At 50.2% G+C, this 20,921-nt stretch overlaps 1 protein-coding gene across 3 annotated transcripts in view; it reads right to left on the bottom strand.

The window, feature by feature from the left end:
- The window catches only part of VPS13A (vacuolar protein sorting 13 homolog A), a 2,314,464-nt gene that overhangs the window by 1,469,715 nt on the left and 823,828 nt on the right, over positions 1-20,921 (bottom strand). For all 3 annotated transcript variants that reach the window (XM_085633365.1, XM_085633382.1, XM_085633374.1), the window contains one exon: positions 8,549-8,696. In XM_085633365.1, the coding sequence (XP_085489491.1) occupies positions 8,549-8,696 (148 nt within the window). The remainder of the gene's footprint in view (positions 1-8,548; positions 8,697-20,921) is intronic.

The raw sequence follows: 20,921 nt of genomic DNA on the forward strand, positions 1-20,921 counted from the left end.
AAAGAGGTGGCTGGGCTGGAATTGGTGCAGCTCGAAGCCCCTTGGGTAGCTGCGAAAGGCAGATTAGGGTGGACGTGTGCCTGCAGAGAGGCCTAAGGATATGGCTGTCACACAAAAATCCTTAAAGCGCTCGAGTGCTGAATCTGACTCGTCTCCAAAGAGACCGGTGCAATCGAAGGGCATATCTTTGAGGGACGCCTGGACAACCCCCGACAATCCAGTCATTCTAAGCCAGGCCTGGCGCCTAAGGGCCACTAACATTGAAACCGCTCTGCCCAGTGAGTCGGTCGTGTCAAGTCTGCAACCAATTATGAACTTCACTGCATCTCTACAGGCTGTAATAGCTTGGGAGAGTACAGCCCGGACCACCAATGGGACCTGAGGCAGCACTTGCGCCAGCGTATCAAACAGAGTGTGGGAATAAAGGCCAAAAAGGCATGCAGTGTTCTCGGACTGCAAAGACAATCTGGCGAAAGAAAACATCTTCTTCCCAAATGAATCCAGTCTCTTGGATTTCCTATCTGGGGGAGTGGTAGGGAAAGTGCCTTGGGAGATGGAGGCTTGGCTCACAAAGCTCTCAGGGGTAGGGTGTTGGGTGAGGAAGTTTGGGTCCCCAGGTGCGGGCGATGGTGGAGGGCAATTATCCTATTCACAGGAGCCCCTGTGTTAGGTTTGGACCAGGTACCCAAATAGACATCAGTGATGGCATCATTGAACGGGAGTAAGGATTAAGATTGCAGCACCTCCATTAAGAGATTAGTCGTGTTCCCTTCTCCGTAGCCATGATAGGGTACAAAGCAGATGAGCATCTGGGGAAGTATCCAGGCCGCTGGCTTCACCCAGGTCCTCACACCAGTCCACATTCTGATCATCATAGCGCTGGTATTCTAAAGGGTCAAGCGACCACTCCCAGTCTTCCCTAAGGCCTAGCCAATGAAAATAAGGCTCAGGCTCCAATATAGGAGGCAGGGCTCCTGTCAATGTCCCTCTAGCTCCATGCCTGAGTTGAGGATGACAATAGGGATGGCATAGCCAGGGGGGCCAGGAAGCATCAGGAGTATTTGTGTCTGGACTGGCACCGGGGAAGGTCGAGATGGGTCGACCTGTGCCGGTCCCAATCCAGGAATGGATCAGTGGGGCCCCAGCGGAGCCAGGACCGAAGCCGCTGGTTTGGAACCAGAGTGTGCCCCCTCTGACCCTGCAGGGCCTGAAGGCACAAAGTCTGTGTCGGACTGGCCAAAAATGAGGCACATGGCATCCTACAACTCTCAACTCGGCTGGGGTCGCTCCGGCTATCTGAAATTCGGGAAGGCATGGAGTCGGCCCAGGTGCAGGTTCCAGAGAACGAGGTCTAGAACACCGAGGCTCACCCGTCTTGTCAGCTGATGGATGAGGAGAAGACGAAGAACACTTTGACTTTTTAATCTTCTTCCTACCTGATAAGGTTTAAAAAAGAAAAATGAGAAGTTTGCACATCTGATGCATGCGGTCTGGAAAGTGCATGCCAGTCGCTGCCACATACCTACTTACACCAGCAAAGTGCAATTATAAAGAGCTAGTAAAAAAGAAACATTAGATTCTCTTTAGGGTAGATGTCCAACACCAAGAATTTCAAGCCTAGAGTATCTAGCTCTGTAAACACTGTCACAAGACTTCTTTTTAGCTGAGGGGATCAAAAGTTTGATTGTGAGATGCCCCTTCAGTAAACTATGGTTCCATGGAGTGAGATAGTCACTTCTTTCAGAGGTTTTTCCAAAAAGCTACTATACATACCAAGTGTCAAATTATTGAGAAGTAGTAGCTCCCTCTGATGACGCAAAGGATCTACTATCAGTCAGTGTATTTATTTTGGTCTCCATGAAATGCATCCCAATGTCCAAAGAAACTTTCTCTATCACTGCCATAGTAAACATAACAGAATCATGAATTATATTGCAATTGGAAGGAAACTTCAGAGAATATATAAACATCTCGGGCATTCTGAATTCTGCTAAATCGCCCTGCATCTGTGTTCAATTGTGGCAGGGTCGGCAGGCAGAGCTACTAGTGTTCCGACTACAACACTTGTGTTGCGCACTGCCTTAATCACACATATGTGTGGTTAAGGCAGTGCGCAGTGAGCGGAACTCTGAAGCAGGAAGACCTTGGACCTTGGCGGAGGATGCAGTGAGGTAAGTAGGGCTGGGTTTGGGGGTAGGTGGTGTGGTTTTGAGGGGTAGTTACAGGGGAGGCGGGTTCGTTTTCAGGGCTGGGGAGGGGGTTGATATCAGGGCTGGGGAGGGGGTTGTTTTCAGCTTTGGAGAGGCGGTTGTTCTCAGGGTTGGGGGGGTTGCTTGAAGGGTTCAGGATGGGGATCTTTTCAGGGTTGGGGAGGGGGTTGTTTTGAGGGTTGGGGTAGTATTCAGGGATGGGGAGAGTGGGTCAGTGGGTGGGAGCAGGTTGGAGTAGTGTTAGCTAAGGGTCAGGGCTTTAAGGCTTTAGGGCAGAGGGAGGGGAATGGGTATGCGGGACAGTTTTTGGGGCTTAGGGAATGGCGGTAGTTTTTAGGGCTCGGGGGGTCACGTAGTTTTTTAAAGAACAAGTTACTTACCTTCGGTAACGATGTATCTGTAAGAAACATTAGTTAGTTAGATTCCTCACCTTAGAATATCCCCAGGCGTCAGACTGGATCCGGAAGATTTTTCGTCAGCAATACCCCTTGCGCGTCGCTAGGCGTCGTCTGCGGCTCCGCGTCCGTCGTCGGCGTCGTGCGCCGGAATGACGTCGTCGGAGTACTTAGACGCCGCCCTCGCGCGCTGACGTCAGTTCTTGTACATAGCTTTCCGCGCCAGGAACGCAGAGCCATGCAAAGACCGACACTGGTGCCAAAAAATAAAATCTAGGGGCCTGAAAAGGATAACCTTAACCCTGGATGTCAGTTCGCAGAACGGGGAGGATGGGTGGGTCGGTGAGGAATCTAACTAACTAATGTTTCTTACAGATACATCGTTACTGAAGGTAAGTAACTTGTTCATCTGAAAGAAACACGTTAGTTAGATTCCTCACCTTAGAATAGATACCCAAGCAATACCATCCCCGGTGGTGGGTCTGCGAACCAAGATCACACCAGAAAGTCCTGGAGGACAGAACGGCCAAAGAAGCCATCCCTCCGGACTTGGCTGTCAAGGCAATAATGCCTGGCAAATGTGTGTAGCGAAGCCCACGTTGCCGCCTGACAGATGTCCTGCAAAGGGACACCCCGTCCCAAAGCAGTAGTAGCCGCTGTGGCCCGAGTAGAATGGGCACGCAGCCCAACAGGAGGGTCCTTTTTTGCCAAGGAGTAACAAATTTTGATGCACAAAACGACCCACCGAGAGATGGTCCGTTTGTGCACAGCTTTCCCCTTCTTAGCACCCACGTATCCAACGAAAAGTTGGTCGTCCACCCGGAACTGCTTTGTGCGGTCCAAATAAAAGGAGAGCGCACGTTTTGGGTCCAGACGGTGGAGCCTCTCTTCCTCTTTGGAAGGATGCGGAGGCGGAAAGAAGGTGGGCAAGGTGACAGACTGCCCAAGATGAAATGGAGTCACTACTTTCGGAAGAAAGGAGGGACGAGGCCGAAGGACAACCTTGTCCGGATGAACAGAGAGAAAAGGAGGCTTTGAAGATAAAGCCTGGAGCTCACTCACCCGTCTAGCCGAGGTGATGGCTACCAGAAAAGCAGTCTTAAGCGTCAGCAGACGAAGAGGACAATTATGAAGAGGCTCAAAGGGAGCGCACATTAGAAATTTGAGAACAAGATTCAAGTCCCACTGAGGCATTACAAAAGGGACAGGAGGGAACGTGTGAGTAATGCCTTTTAGAAAGCGTGTAACTACAGGGGACTTGAAAAGAGAAGGCTGATCAGGAAGCCGCAAGAAGGCAGAGATGGCAGCAAGATAACCTTTCAGGGTGCCCAGGGCAGAGCCCTGCCGGGCCAAAGAAAGAAGAAACAGTAGAACCTCCGAAAGAGGGGCGGAAAGGGGATCCACAGCCTTTGCTGTGCACCATGCCACAAATTTGTTCCACCGGCAGGCGTATACCGTCTTTGTGGAGGGACGCCAGGAGGCAAGTCAAATGGCATCAACTGCCGCCGCTCAATCTCCACACATGGAGGTGGAGGCTGGACAGGTTTGGGTGGAGGACCGTCCCCTGCTGCTGCGACAGAAGATCCTCCCGAAGGGGCAGACGTATCGGAGGATCGGTCAACATACTGAGTAGCTCGGGACACCAGTACCTTCGTGCCCAATCCGGAGCCACCAAGATGACTTGGGCCCGGTCGTGCCTGATCTTCTTCAGCACTCTGGGCAGAAGTGGTATAGGCGGAAAGGCGTACAACAGACCGCAACTCCACTCGTGACGAAAAGCGTCGCCCAAGCGAGTGCCGCCTTGGAAATTCCAACGTGCAGAACTGCTGACATTGCCCGTTCTCTTCGGTGTCGAATAGATCTAACCAAGGCTCTCCCCACTGCTGAAAGAGACCTTGCGCCACTTCGGAGTTCAGACGCCATTCGTGATCCATCATGCACCTGCGGCTGATTTCGTCTGCTCTGGCGTTCAGAGAGCCCGCCAGATGTTGAACCACTAGGGTGACGCCCTGGTGTTCCAGCCACGTCCAGAGGCGCAGAGCCTCCTGACAAAGGGTCCACGACCCCACCCCGCCCTGTTTGTTGCAATACCACATGGCGGTGGTGTTGTCCGTGAACACCTGCACGACACTTCCCCTGACAGAGGGAAGGAAGGCTTTCAGTGCAAGTCGGATCGCTCTCAACTCCAACAGGTTGATGTGGAGACGAGACTCCGCCGGAGACCAGAGGCCTCTGATCTCCGCCTCTCCCATATGGCCACCCCATCCCAGGAGGGACGCATCCGTCACTACGACATGCTCCGGTTGGGGAAGGGAGAGGCTCTTGCCCTTGACCCAATTGCGGTCCGTGAGCCACCACTGCAACTGCTGTGCAGTGCCCTCCGAGATCAAGACATGGTTGGACAGGTTGCCGTGATGCTGGGCCCACTGAAACTTCAGGTCCCACTGCAGAGCCCGCATGCGCCGCCTGGCGTGATGCACTAGTAGGATGCAGGAGGCCATCAGCCCCAGAAGCCGCAACACTAGCCTGACCGAAACCCAGGATAGAGGCCGAAAGATGGGAATCAGGGCCTGAATATCCCGGACCCGCTGTTCCGGCGGATAGACCCGGAACTGCGTCGAATCGAGAACCGCTCTGATGAAGAGGAGCTTCTGAGAGGGACTCAAGTGTGACTTCGGCACGTTGATGGAAAATCCCAGCAAATGCAGGAGATCCGCCGTAGTCTGGAAGTGGGAGACGACTGTCTGGGGCGAGCCCGCCTTCAGCAACCAGTCGTCGAGATAGGGGAAGACTGGAACCCCTGATCTGCGCAGATGAGGGGAAGGGGAGCACAGTAAACTGAAAGTGCTCTTGGCCCGCCGTGAACCGCAGGTAACGCCGGTGGGCCGGCAGGACGGGGATGTGGAAATATGCGTCCTGCAAGTCCAACGCTACCATCCAGTCTCCAGGGTCTAGGGCAGCTAGAACCTGAGCCAAAGTTAACATCTTGAACCTTTCCTTCCGGAGGAAGGCATTGACGTTCCGGAGGTCCAAGATAGGGCGTAGGCCCCCTTTGCCCTTCTTGGGAACCAGAAAGTACTGGGAATAACAACCACGACCTACTTCTGGGCTCGGAACGCGCTCTACGGCCCCCTTGGCCAAGAGGGCCGAAACTTCCTCGTGGAGAAGATTCAAATGATCCCCCGAGATACGGTGGTGCTGCGGTGGCATGGCTGGAGGGGTCGTCTCGAAGGGGAGGGAGTAGCCCCTTCGGACAATTTGCAGCACCCACCTGTCCGATGTGATGGACCGCCAGTGGAGCAGGTGATGGCGAACTCTGCCGCCCACTGGCGTGGAATGGGCCTGAAAGCTCGGACTAGGAAGGCTTTGAGGCGGATGCTGCCGGGGTGGATGTGGGCTGACCTTGTCGTCCTCCAGAACCGCCTCGGCGGAAACCACGTCCGCGCGCAGGTTGGTTCTGCGGCTGGTGGCTAGGCGCACGTGAGGAGGCACCCCTTCCTTGGCCACGAAAGGGGCGAAAGGCGGAAGTTTGCGACCGCGGGGCCGAGAGGCCCAAGGACTTGGCCGTAGCCCGGGAGTCCTTAAAGCGATTCAGCGCACTGTCCGCTTTCTCGCCAAAAAGGCGAGTGCCATCAAAGGGCATGTCCATGAGAGTGCTCTGGACATCGCCCGAAAATGACGTGGACCGCAGCCAGGCGTGACGTCTAAGCGCCACTGTGGTAGAAATGGCCCTACCCAGCGAGTCCGTAGTGTCAAGCCCACATCGGATAGCATGTCGCGCTGCATCCCTCCCATCGGCCAGAGCCTGGGTAAGTCGTGTCCGGACCTCCTCCGGACACAGGGGCAGCACGTCCTCCACCGCATCCCACAGAGAGTGGGAATAACGGTCCAAGAGACAGGCGGTGTTCAAAGACCGCAGGCCCAAACTAAGGGAGGAGAACAGCTTCTTGCCAAACTGTTCCAGTCTCTTGGAATCCCGGTCCGGCGGGGCGGTCGGGAAGGAGGATTGGGAGGTAGAGGCCTGGATAACCAGGCTCTCAGGGGTAGGGTGTTGGGACAGAAAACTGGGGTCGCCCGGAGCAGGGCGGTGGCGCCTGGCGACGTTCCTGTCCACAGGAGGAACTGTGGAGGGCTTGGACCAGGTGCCCTGCAGAACGTCAATGAGGGCCTCATTGAATTGCAGCAGAGGCTCAGTGGAGCTTGCTGCAGACTGAAGCACCTCAGTAAGGACGTTAGTCCTCACAGCCACGGCAGGCAGCTCGAGCCCAAGGGCTGCGGCCGCCTTGCGCAGCACCACAGAGAAAGCAGCGCCCTCCTCCGAAGCCACAGTCGGAGGAGAGACGAATCCAGTGTCTGAAGAGGTAACCAGGCCACTGGCCTCCCCCAGTTCATCTGCCCAGTCCTGTGACATTTGTGCCTGAAGGGCCATAGGATCCTCGGATCCCTCCCAGTTGTCCCCATCATCCGATTCCTGGTATACAGGAGGAAGGAGCGGAGCCGGGCGATAGACATAATGCGTCTCCAGCGGCGCCGAACGTGGCGTCCATCGACGCCGTATCGGCGCCGGGCCCGGAGCGGGGCTGAACTGGGGCTCGACGTCGACCGGAGTCGGCGTCGGGGCTGGCACCGGTGTCGACGCCGGCAGAGGAGGCGTTACGAGGTCGACCGGCGTCGGCGGGGACTCGGGAACGGGTCCCTCGGGCGCTTGCGGCGTCGAGGCCGGAGCCGTCAACGGCGCCGGGGCCGGAGCCGCCGGCAGGCAAGGCAGCCCAGTCGGGTCCGCGGGGCCCGAAGGCACGCCAGCGGGCGTCGACGGCGGAGCCAGACTCCTCATGGCCGAGAGGAAGGCACTGACTTCCGCCGGCGTCGCGTCAGTCCCAAGGACCGGTGGGTATGGGGACTTGCGCGGCGCCTGCGGCTCCGCCGGAGCCGCGGGGGTGGAACCACCCTGACCCTCGGCCGAGTCGCGCGACCGGCGAGGGGAGTCCGAAGAGCGGTGTCGCCTCTTGGACTTCTTGGAATGCTTCGACTTACCCGAAGACTTGGATCCCGACAACCGATGGTGACGTCGGCTGCGGCTCCGCGACCGATCCTTGGACCTCCTCTTGGACCGGGATCGAGAGGCGCGAGGAGCCGAGTGGCGAATCTCGAGAAGCTTACGGGACCGCTCCCGTCTAGCCTTCGAGGTCAGGGCCTTGCAGTCCGAACACGACTCCGCGTCGTGGTCGAGGACCAAGCAGTAAAGGCACCGGCGGTGATGGTCCGTAACCGACATCAAGCGGTTGCAGTCAGCACAGGCTTTAAATCCAGGCATCCTACCGGCACCGGAGTCGAGACAAGATCAAAAAGGATCAAAAAAGTTAGTCAAAAAATGACTAAAGGGGTAGCTCTCCCGGATCTGCGCTTACTGGCGCGGAAAAAAGAAGAACGGACGTCTGCGCGCGAGGGCGGCGTCTAAGTACTCCGACGACGTCATTCCGGCGCACGACGCCAACGACGGACGCGGAGCCGCAGACGACGCCTAGCGACGCGCAAGGGGTATTGCTGACGAAAAATCTTCCAGATCCAGTCTGACGCCTGGGGATATTCTAAGGTGAGGAATCTAACTAACGTGTTTCTTTCAGATATAGGGGTTATGGTTTTAGGCTTGAGGGCAGTGGAAGGGGTTGGGATAGTTTTAGGGACAGTGCAAGGGTGGCAGGAGGTAGGGGTATTTGGACCGCAGGGCCGGGGGGGCATGTAGGGAGTTTGTATTTTAGGGCAGGGGGAGGAGTACTGCGACCGTAGCCACGCATACCCCTTTATCATTCGTGCCTTTACCACAAAATTGCATGATAAAGGCATGTGTGGTAAAGGAGTGTGTGGTAGAGGCATGCATGGATGAGCCTTGCGTGCCTCCATCGTACAACCTCGGCAATTCCCCACAGTAAGCTTAAACTATACCTGCAGATGGAGAAGCACTGTTTGCATCATTACTGGACTCTCCTGTATCTTTTTGCTCCGGTGCAGAAGGAGTAGCATCGCCGGTGTCTCCTAAATTCTCATTCAAAGTCCTCAAGATAGTTGTCAGGTCCTCTTGACTCAGAATAAGCTGAGAATAATTTAGACAAATAAAGATCAAAGGTCAGTTATAGATTGAGTTTCTGTTATGTTCATGTTAACAGAAAAAACAATAAGGAATAACAGAGAAAGTTTTAAACTAGATAAAATATTATTAAATTAAATGGTACATCATTTCCCACTGGAGAAATACCAAAGGTTACACAGACATTATAGTTAGGTTTACGTTTTACCCACACAAAAACATAAAAATTCAGCACTTACAGTTATACTTATGCTAAGAAACTAAAACTCGTGGCCTAAAGTTACTGAACGACATCAATTATTGTTTCCTTAGGTAAGTATACCTATAATTATAACTATAACTGCGGAAGTTCTATGGTTTTCTGTGGGTAAAACGTAAACCTAACTGTAACATCCCTGTAACCTTTGGTTTCTTCACTGAATTTCTATTTTTTTTAATGTAAAGTAATATACAAGTGCTGTACTTTAATACAACCACCGCCGAGGATGGCCTTTGGCCAAAGGATCTGACCTGTGGCCAGACCCTGCGCCAAACCCCATGTTGTGCAGGGCCTTTGGCTATGCGCGGCGTGGGTATGGTGTGTGAGGTTATTTTTTTTCCCCATATGGACTTCGGATCTGTGGGTACCCACAGAGGATCCGTGTCCCTAGATATCTAAAAAAAAAAAAAATCTTTTATCAACTCCGAAACTACTGAACAGATTCACACCAAGTTACAGAACGGGCTCTTTCTAGACCAACATCTACCTTTCTGTCAAATTTGGCGTTATTTTGTTCAGCGGTTCGGGCCATGTCTAAAAATTGCAAATCCCATAGACATTCCTTAGAGAAATTGTTTTGGCCCTGTACCCGCTGTTTCTCAGTCACCGCTTGACGAATCACCCTAAAACTTTCCAAACATCTGCTGAAGCAAGTGGCAAACTAGTTTTGAACATTCTGAGAGGATTCATCAAACGGGGACCAAATTATTGGCAAAAAAAAAAACGCTTAGTCAATGGGAAAAGTTGGTTCTAACTATAACTACCTGCTGGCTATCACCAGTAGGAGAGAGACAGACAGACAAACACACACACACACATGTAGGGCTTACATTAAGTCTCCATTTTAGGTTTCAGTTTTAACTTAGCATGTTTCTCAAATAGTGGTTTGCACATATTTCCCCCTGATTCGAGAATGTGTCACACACATTTATTCCTGGTAGGCATTGTCACCCTGTAGTATGCACAATTAGATCCAGGGTCACACAATTAGAACACAATGTCCTTGTTATATTTTTGTGCTTATGGGAGACAACTCTTGCTGCTCAGACTAAGTAACAATGCTGTTCTGCATGTCTGGCAAGGTCAGATAAAGATGGTTTCATTATTTAAACAGCATCAATGCTGAGTTCGGTGAGACACACTTGACACCAAAGTTATTATGGAAACTGCTGTGAGCTGTAACTGAGATAAAGTTCTGTTAGCCTAACCTTCATCCTCAGAAAGAAGATAGCCGTGCAAGAGAAGTGTGCAGGCCTGCACAGTTAAGACAGGTGCATTTGTTATTATACTGAGGCTGATTTTCTGACACATAATGCCAAGGTATGGGGTTAGATCATTCCAAAAGGTCTGGCAGAAGGGTACTCCTGCTATGCTTTCTCTAGTGTAGAGGTACCAGTGATAGATATGAGTAACTTCAAGAACAATTAACATGGTTGAATTGTTTGTGTTCACCATTTAAATAATGCTCATAACTATGATGTGTCTCATCTGTCTAATCATCGCAATTCATGTTGTATTTACAAGAATTTGAGTATTTCAATAAACATTTGAAAATGCAATATCTTGACTCTTTAAAACCTTGGGCATTCAAAAGGGACAAAATGAAAGGGTTAGATCTGTTTCCATGAATTCCTTGGGAATCAGAGTGGTTATTGGAAGTTACCAGTAACATCGATAACTGTGAACGTTTAGGGGTTTAGATGTGGTGGTCATCTAGCCAAAACCAACATTTAATGGTGATATTGATAGACTCAGTCTCTATATGGTGAGGGTTTGTTGATCTAATACACGGTCCAAGGAAATACGTAGGAACCGTATAGCTAAAAGCTAAAAAGAATCAAAGTTAATACTTTAACAGTGGCTTCCATAACTTATGAACTTCAATATTGAAGGTGTCATGTTCACCTTGTGTCACAACTATGCCACTGAACTCTCCTCTCACCTCTGTAATTACTTGAAGAACCTTAACATGAGATGCATTTGAGTGAATCACTGATTATTTTATAACTTTGCAATATGATGTATAATGGTGTGACTAACATCTTAGAGTAACACTGGCATATTGGTGGCAAGTTGGGTGCATGTTGCTCAGTGTACTGATATAGGATGGTGGGTGTCTGACCGGGGATGTATGTGTGTATGAATACTGGTCTTTGGATGTAAAATGATGGCTGTGCAGATCTATGATGGTTGGTGTATAGGTGTATTCATGTGGATGTGTGGTTGCTTAATTCAGACTTAAAATTAAGGGTTTAAAGTCATATATGATGCTAGATGAGCTGCTGTATGATAGTGGGCCGACATGTCCGGGAGCTGGGTGTGTTGGCATATCATGTTTTGTAGTTAGTTCATGTTTGTCAAAAGTATGCTTGGGTCAGAGTTACGGTTGGATTAACACCTTAACCCATGATTTTCATGGCTTTTTAATTTTTATGTGCAGCCACTATTCAGGTATTAATCAAACTTTACCATTCAATTTTCTAGGGAATATAGGCGCACACACAAATTACAGGTAGCTGTATACTGCCAACAGGCTTACATGAACTATCATGAAGATGAAACAAAATTATACTTTTTACATAGAATTCTAAGGCAGACGGGATTATTTGGCTGACAGGAAAATAAATCAGCCTAGTCTTTGCATGACAACCTTTTAAACTTATTAAACCATCTTCATGTACCAAGGAAAGGGAAGAAAGAATGTACCCGCTTGTATTGGGGGATTTGTGGCATTTGCATAAAATTTATAGGATGTGGGAAAGAAAACATTTCAAATCCAGACATAAGAAAAAGTACATAAATACTGGGATTTATATACCACAAACCAAGCTGGTGAGCAACAGAGCTCTGTAAATTATGGGGGAGGTTAAAAGACAATATAAAATCGTGCACATTTGGCATTTTTAAATTTCTAGGCAAAGAATATTTAATGATTGCCCAGAATTACATGATTTTCATTGAAAGGGCTGAGGCATACACACCCAGGGATTGATGGCCCTCTTTTTGCTACATTTTATCTTAAATTTACTGACACAAGATGGCAGATTTTGAACCGTAAATTAATGATTACGTGAGTTAATATTACTAATTGTGCTTAGCGAAGAGAAGAAAGTGAGTGAATTCCCTATCTGTAGCCAGTATTGGTCCTAGTTGCCTATGGCACTAAAGCCCTGCTCCTAAACCTGAAATGAATCAAGCACACTGCTACTTAGATCACAGAAAATCATGGGGAAATGTAAATTAGCTCAGACTCTGCCTTCTTGACCTTTGTAAAGGACTATGACATATTTTGTTTACAAAAGACTTTGGCTCTGGAAGCTTTTTCCCTAATAAAATTTAGAGAAGTATCAAACACAGCAGAAAAAAAGCAACTGGGGTCACTCCTCTGGGGGCCTCTCAATTTGTATAAAAAATCATCTTCACTACAATATCACATGTATAGGTGCTTTGGTGTACTTTATGATATGTCTCAAAATAAAATTACTCCGTGTTGAAGGCCAGGTTATACAACACTTGATGCACAAGTTACTTACTTGTGTAACGATATATCCGTAAGAGACATTAGTTAGTGATAGATTCCTTACCTTAGAATATCCCTAGGCGTCAGACTGGATCCGGAAAGTTTTCGTCAGCAGTACCCCTGCGCGTCAGTAGGCGTCGTCGGACGGCTCCGCGTTCGTGGCTGGCGTCATACCCACCGAGATGACGTCGTCGGAGCAACTTAGACGCGTCCACGTGCGCGCTGACGTCAGTTCTGTACACAACTTTTCCGTGCCAGGAGTGCAGAGCCATGCCAGAGGCCGACTACAAGTGCAATAGACTTAGGGCCCTGAAAGAGATGACCTGAACCCTAGAGAACAGTTCGCAGAACGGTGAGGATGGGCGGGCAGTAAGGAATCTATCACTAAGTAATGTCTCTTACAGATATATTGTTACACAAGTAAGTAACTTGTGCATCTGAAAGAGACATGTTAGTGATAGATTCCTTATCTTAGAATACATACCCAAGCAATACCACCACGGTGGTGGGTCTGCGTAGTGATATAACACCAGAAAGTCACAGAGAAATGAAAGGCCAAAGAAGCCGTCTCTCCGGACCTGACTGTCAAGGCAATAGTGCTTAGTGAAAGTGTGCAACGAGGCACAACTGGCCGCCTGACAGATGTCTTGCAGAGGGACACCGCGTCCCAATGCTGTAGTAGCTGCAGTTCGACTGGTAGAATCGGCGCGTAGCCCAACCGGAGGATCCTTTTTAGCCAGAGAGTAACAGGCTGTAATGCACAAGACAAACCATTGGGAGATAGTTCACTTGTGAAGAGCCCGACCTTTCTTGGCGCCCACGTAGCCAACAAAGAGCTGATCATCCACCCGGAACTATTGTGAGCGGTTGAGGTAAATCGAAAGCGCACGTTTTGGGTCCAGACAGTGGAGCCTCTCCTCTTCCCTTGAAGGGTGCCGAGGCAGAAAGAAAGTGGGCAGAGTGACACTTTGCTCGAGATGAAAGGCAGAGACTACTTTTGGTAGAAAGGAGGGACGTGGTTGAAGCACAACCTTCTCGTATGAATCGCCAGGAAAGGAGGTTTACAGGAAAGAGCTTGGAGCTCACTCACCCGCCGAGCGGAGGTGATGGCCACCAGGAAGATGGTTATCAAAGTTAATAACCACAAAGGAGAGTTATGAAGAGGCTCAAAGGGAGCGCACATCAAGTATGTGAGAACAAGATTTAATTCACATTAAGGCATCCCAAAAGGAAGAGGAGGAAAAGGTGAGTAAGGCCTTTGAGAAATCTATTGACAACCGGGGACTTGAAAAGAGAGGGCTGATCAGGCAGCCTAAGAAAGGCTGAAAGAGCAGAAAGGTAGCCCTTGATAGTGCCCAGAGCAGAGCCCTGCTGGGCCAAAGAAAGAAGGAACAATAGGACCTCAGAAAGAGGGGCAGCAAGAGGAACTACCGCTTTTGCTGTGCACCATGCCACAAATTATTTCCACCGACAGGCGTATACCGTTTTAGTGGAGGGACGCCTGGCTGCCAGAATTACATTACAAACTTCAGGAGGCAAGTCAAATGGAATCAGCTGTCGCCGCTCAATCTCCACGCAAGGAGGTGGAGGCTGGACAGGTTCGGGTGGAGGACCGTTCCCTGTTGCTGTGACAGGAGATCCTCCCGAAGAGGCAGTTGGATCGGGGGATCTACACTCATACTGAGTAGCTCGGGATACCAAACTCTTCGAGCCCAGTCCGGCGCCACAAAAATGACTTGGGCCTGGTCGCATCTGATCTTCTTCAGCACTATGGGCAGAAGTGGTATAGGCGGAAAGGCGTACAATAGACCGCAACTCCATTCGCAACGAAAACTGTCTCTGAGCGAGTGCCGCCTTGGAAACTCCAACGTGCAGAACTGCTGACATTGCGCGTTCTCTTCGGTGGCGAATAGATCTAACCAACGTTCTCCCCACTGCCGAAAGAGACCTTGCACCACCTCCAAGTGAAGACGTCATTCGTGATCCAACATGCACCTGCGGCGGAGTTCGTCCGCCCTGGCATACAGTGTACCTGGCAGGTGTTGAACCGCCAAGGAAATTCCTTGACGTTCCAGCCACGTCCAGAGATGTAGAGCCTCCTGAATAGGGTCCACGACCCCACCCCGCCCTGCTTGTTGCAGTACCACATGGCGGTGGTGTTGTCTGTGAACACCTGCACTACACTCCCCTTGGCAGAGGGAAGGAATGTTTTCAGTGCAAGTAGGATCGCCCTGAGCGCCAAAATATTGATATGGAGCTTGTACTCTGCAGGAGACCAGAGGCCTCTGATCTCTGCCTCTCCCATGTGGCCGCCCCATCCCAGGTGGGACGCGTCCGTCACTACTGTGTGCTCCGGTTGGGGAAGGGAGAGGGATCTGCCGCTGACTCAACGCAGGTTCGTGAGCCACCACTGCAAGTCTTGTGTATTGCCCTCCGAGATCTGGACGTAGTCGGACAGGTTGCCCCGATGCTGCGTCCACTGGAACTTCAGGTCCCACTGCAGAGCCCGCATATGCCATCTGGCATGACAGATCTGCAGGATGCAGGAAGCCATGAGGCCCAGCAGCCTCAAGGTCTTCCAGAACAAAACTCAGGACCAGGGCCGAAAGATCGGAATCATAGCCCGAATGTCCCAGACTCGCTGTTCGGGAGGATAAACCCGAACCTGCGCCGTATCCAGAATCGCTCCGATGAAGAGAAGCTTCTGAGAGGGAATCAGGTGCGACTTCGGCACATTGATAGAAAAACCCCAGCAAATGTAGGAGGTAGGCCGTAGTCTGGAGGTGGGAGAGGACTGCCTGGGGCGAGCCCGCCTTCAACAGTCAGTCGTCGAGATAGGGGGAAGACTGAAACCCCTGATCTGCGCAGAAGAGCTGCAACCACCGCCATCACTTTTGTGAACACCTGAGGGGCGCTGGTAAGGCCAAAAAGGAGCACAGTGAACTGAAAATGCTCGTGGCCTACCAGGAACTGTAGGTAAAGCCGGTGGGCCGGCAGGATGGGTATATGAAAGTAAGCATCCTGCAAGCCCAGCGCTACCCACCAGTCTTGCGGGTCTAGGGCAGACAAGACCTGAGCAAACGTGAGCATCTTGAACTTCTACTTCCGGAGGAAGCGATTGACGTTCCGGAGGTCTAAGATAGGACGCAGGCCCATGTCCTTCTTTGGAACCAGGAAGTAGTGGGAAAAACAACCACGACCTACTTCTGGCGTCGGAACGCGCTCGATGCCCCCCTTGGCCAAGAGGGCAGCAACTTCCTGCTGGAGGAGTGCCAATTGATCCCTCGACATGCGGTGGTACTGAGGTGGCATGGCTGGAGGGGTAGACTCGAAGGGAAAGGAGTAGCCCCTTCGGACTATTTGCAGAACCCACCTCTACGAGGTGCTCGGGAAATGGGACCAATCCTGGTTCGGCGCCGTCCGGAGCCAGCGGCGGAGCCGGCAGCGCAGGGTATGGTGCCGGAGTAGCCAAGGCCTAAAGGCGGCAAGGAGGCAGATCCACCCAACGGGTCCGCGGGGCCCAAAGGCGCTCCGGAGGGACCCGATGGGGCAAACAAATGGCGCAAGGCTGACACGAAGGCCTGAATCTCGTCCGAAGTCACGTGCAGGATTGGAAAGGGTGGGTAGGCCGCAGGCAACAACGGAGCCGTGGGGGAGTAACCGCCCGCCCCCTCCACCGCGTCCCGTGACCGGTGAGGGGTAGAAGAAGAGTGATGTATCTTCTTCGACTTTTTATGGTGCCGTGACCTACCTGTCCCCGATTCTGGCGAGCGATGCTGATGGCTCCACTACCGGTCCCTTGACCTCCCACGGGAGTGGGACCTCGATCGGCACGGAACCGATTGCCGAACCTCCAACAACTTTCGGGAACGCTCCTGCAAAGCTTTCAGCACCATGGCCCGATAATTGGGGCACGCCTCGGGGTCATGGGCGTGCCCCCAAGCAAAAGAGACACACGTCGTGCGGGTCCGCTACCGACATGTTCTGGCGGCAGGCCCTACAGGACTTAAACCCGGGCATTCCTACTGCACCAGGAGTACCAGGAGTAGAGTACTCGACAAAACAAGTTGTCAGAAACCAAGTTAAAACTTTTAACTAGGGGTACCGCTCTCTCTCGGATCTGCGCTGCTGCGCGGAAAAAGAAAGAACTGACGTCGGTGCGCGTGGACGCGTCTAAGTAGCTCCGATGACGTCATCTCGGCAGCTCCGATGACGTAATCTCGGCGGCTGCGACGCCAGCGACGTACGCAGAGCCGTACGACGACGCCTACCGACACGCAGGGGTACTGTTGACGAAAACTTTACAGATCCAGTCTGACGCCTGGGGATATTCTAAGGTAAGGAATCTATCACTAACGTGTCTCTTTCAGATAATCTGCAATATTTATGTACATCCATCAGCAATATCCAAGAAGGAGATAGTATAAAAATTCCCAAAACCAATATGTGGATTGAGAGAAGCTCATGGGGATAGCATCTTAGTGGTTACTGGAGACTTTAATCTAAATTTGCTCTCCAGGGCCGATCCCTTGGGAGGGATCAACTTGGATAACGAATACTGAAATATAACACAGTGAATAATCCCCATACAAAGATCAGACAACCAAGGTCCAAGACTAATCTCCTTTCTTCATGCATTGGCCCTCCGAATCTTAAATGGTTGATTTGAAAGCGATTATCCTGCTTACATACACCTTTCGCCATATAGAACTGCAGCAATGGATTACATATTGGCCCCGGTGGACAAATTCAAAATAAAAGACTAATTTAAATTCCTCTGTGTTCAAGGCAGTGACCATTTGCCTCATCAAGCAGAATTCAACCTTCCCCACAGTCTTCTTAAGAATCAAAAATAGGAGATTGTGCAGGTCTTGGTGGTACTTAAAATAAAAGCATAATTTGACAGAATGCTTCAAGCTTATCATCCAGGCTGTAAGAGGTGGAGAGGAAGCAAGTATATTTACCTTGTCAGTTCACTAGCAGGTTAATGTCATATATACTGGAAACCTGCACTGGTTATACCAAGTCAAGGCCTCATAAAGTTCACATGGTAAAAACTGGACACTCTAGTAAAGGAATTTCTTGAAAAAGTCTCTTAATTTGTTACTCAGAAATTGTGATTAAAAATAAAAAAGAATTAAAACAATTTGTGTTAGCTGTAGGAAATTAATCTGGGATAAAAACAAAGAGGAACATAGGTGGGTTTATTTACACAAGGTTTGCCAATCCAAAGACCAACATAAAGACTGGATGTATGTAAACAGAACAATGTACGGAGGTAAAAGAGCATACATTAGGAAAATGTTACTTACCCTGTAAGCATCTGTTTGTGGCATGAGGTGCTGTTAATTCACATGCTATGTATATTCCTAACATCTAGTTTTGGACTTGGATGTGTGCAACCTGTTTTTCTTTGAAGAAGTCTTCAAGTCACGAGGTATAGTGACTTCACCTATCCTATCAGTGATAATACACATGTGCATCGGCTCAACTGCTAGACTGCTTTTCCGTACCGTGGATGAATAAGGAATGGAGAGCAGAGATACATAAGATGTCCATGTGAGAATAAAGTTAAGGACAGAAAAGGCATCTGCAACAGGCTTCAGGGGAGGAGAGTGGGCATATGTGACTACAGCACTACATGCCAAAAACAGGTACTTACAGGGTAAGTAACATTTCCTATCTGCGACCTGTGTAGCTGTAGATACACATCCTGTGCATATATTGTAAATAAGCTCTACCCTAAGTTGTGGCTAGCCAGAGGATGTTGCAGAGGACTAGAAAAGAATACAGAGTATACAGCCTGGCCAACACGTTCACAGAGGAATGTTTTTTTCTTTTTCTTACAGAGTTTTAAATAGCGCGAAGTTGACCAGAATCGGGTATCAGAGCGCTTCACATAGCACCAGTTGCATTAGATGAGGACACATTCATTTTTGTTAGGCACAGGGAGATAAAGTGATTTGCCCAGAATCACAGGATGTTCAGCGTCATTGCCGAGACTCAAACCCAGTTCTCCATGTAGCTGCTTTGTGAATGTCAGCTATAGGGATGTTACCCAAAAAAAACATTGAGGCCTCTTTCTTATGGGTAGAGTGGGGTCTGGGAGGAGGCAAACGTTCTTTGGCTTTGGTGTAACAGGTTTGAATATATTTGACTAACCAGCAGACTATACCGGCATTGGAAAGAGCACAGCCCTTGTGTGGCTTTAAAAAGACAAAAAAGCTGTTGTGTCGAACGAGTTACTTACCTTCGGTAACGTTGTATCTGGTAGAGACATAGTCTAGCCGCAGATTCCTTAACTTAGAATATCCCCAGGCGTGAGACTGGATCCGGAAAATTTTCCACAGCAGCACCTCTGCGCGCCGTAGGTGGTGGCGTTACCCGGCTCCGCCCTGACGTCGTCCACGGAGATGACGTCAACGGAGCCATATATGCCCCTCCCGGCGCGCTGACGACAGTTTTCGTTGGAAAAACCTTTGCGCATCAGAACGCGGAGCCATCACCAAAAAACTGTGAGAATATGGGAACAGTATGCAAAAATGATGAAAAAATAGAAGAAATTGACAGGTGAAGAGCCACCCCGCAAGAGCGAAGTCTCAATCAACGTTAAAGGGAGACAAGGATGTGGAAAAACAGCCTGGCAGAGGATAGAAAGTCCGCATCCAGAAATTAAAACCGTGAAGGAGAACAAGCCCGGAACACAAGATTAAGGAGAGGTCACCACAAGAAGAAGTCACCAGAAAGAGACGTCACAGCCCCAATACAAGACCCATAAATGTACAGAGCCAATAGATCTGAAGTAAAAGGCCGCAGGGGTGGCAAAGACCACAAGGCAATGGAGAAGGGGAGAGCTGGATGGTGGGAAAAAGCGTGAATAGATTTCACACCGTACAATCCAGGCCGAGGGCTGGAAAGAACACAGGATCTATCAACATACCGCCTTATCTTGAGAATGAGTGAAATGGAGCAGAGAAACAAAACAAAGCAGTCTGGGTTGGAGTGAGAGAATATCACTTTGCAAAAGGGCAAGCCACCCTAAGGGAGGAGAGTATAGAAAGCCCCAACCTGAAAAGGTCCTCGCAGAACGGGGAGGACGGGCGAGCGTTAAGTAATCTGCGGCTAGTTTCTACCAGATACATCGTTACCTAAGGTAAGTAACTCGTTCATCTGATAGAGACGTCTAGCTGCAGATTCCTTAACTTAGAATAGATACCAAAGCCATACCCATGGAGGAGGCGGGTCTGCGACTGAACCCCACCAAGTTCCCGAGAGAACTTAGTCGTCCATAAGGTGAGTAAAACAGCACCATCAACCTTTGGGACGAACTATAGTGAGGACAGTACTGTAGCGCAGTTAACCGACAAGACCATGAAGCTCTAAAGAGAGCGTAAAACATTGGGAGGCAAAGGCACCAGAAGCCGTTAAGATCAGCACACAAACCCCTTTGTGTATTCCTGGGTTTAAAGAAGGAAAGCACAGAGCCAGGATGACCGAGGTGAGATGGTTATAACTTTGAAAAAGCATTTGTGGGACCCACAGGACCCAAGGTGGCGACAGAAAGCAAAAGCAATTACCGGTCGACCAAGCAGAACAGTGGAAAAAAGGGCACTGTAGAACCTGCAAAGACACATGGGGCAGCAGTGGCAAGAGGCTGACACTTATCCAGCAAGTGCCAGCATGGAAGAAAACATATACTAGATATGCTGTAGGTAAAAAGGAAGGCCATGACTTTGCAAGAAGAGGAGCTGAACCGAGGGTTTGAGAGAGAGCTGCAGAAGCAACGTGTCGCCTGCAGCAAAGCCTTGTGTGACGGTAACTGGTATGACAGAGACATCGCACACCGGTCTAATATGTACAAACGCGAAAAGGAGCCCTATTGAAACCTGCACCTGCACCAGCAAGACACAAGTGACAGCAGTGGCAGGATGCCAATCTGCGGCCATAAGGTGCCGGTAGTACGAAGGCCCAAGATACGCCAGGACTGAGGCGGTGTGTCACAACCTGTAAAAAGGGCAGATGACAAGCAGTCAAGTCTCAACGAACAAGAGCGAAGCCCGGAAGGTACCTAAGCCTACCAGAAGGTAGCTAAGCATACCGTGTGGATGCTGGAACCATACAAAGTAAGCAGGGACCTCCTGAAGCAGAGCGTGAGCAGCCCAGAAGCACACAACAGCAAGAAGGCAACGGCCCCAAAAGGGGCACCAAAAAAGCCGGACACTACATAAGAGCTGGCGAAATAGGCAAACCAGGCCAAGAACCACGGACACCACATGAAGAAAAGAGCCTGCACGGATCCGCCTGGTAAGAACACCGAGCAGATATAGAGCAGGAGGAAATACATTAAAACCACGAAAACGTGACCCAACAAGAGTCTAGAGTATGCTAAGATTACTCGCAGTTATGTGGAAACTGAGTAGGACAATGTTCAAAGCAGTAAGTAACCCATGCC

This window comes from Triturus cristatus, chromosome 2_1, assembly GCF_964204655.1.
Source record: "Triturus cristatus chromosome 2_1, aTriCri1.1, whole genome shotgun sequence".
Taxonomy (NCBI): Eukaryota; Metazoa; Chordata; class Amphibia; order Caudata; family Salamandridae; genus Triturus; species Triturus cristatus.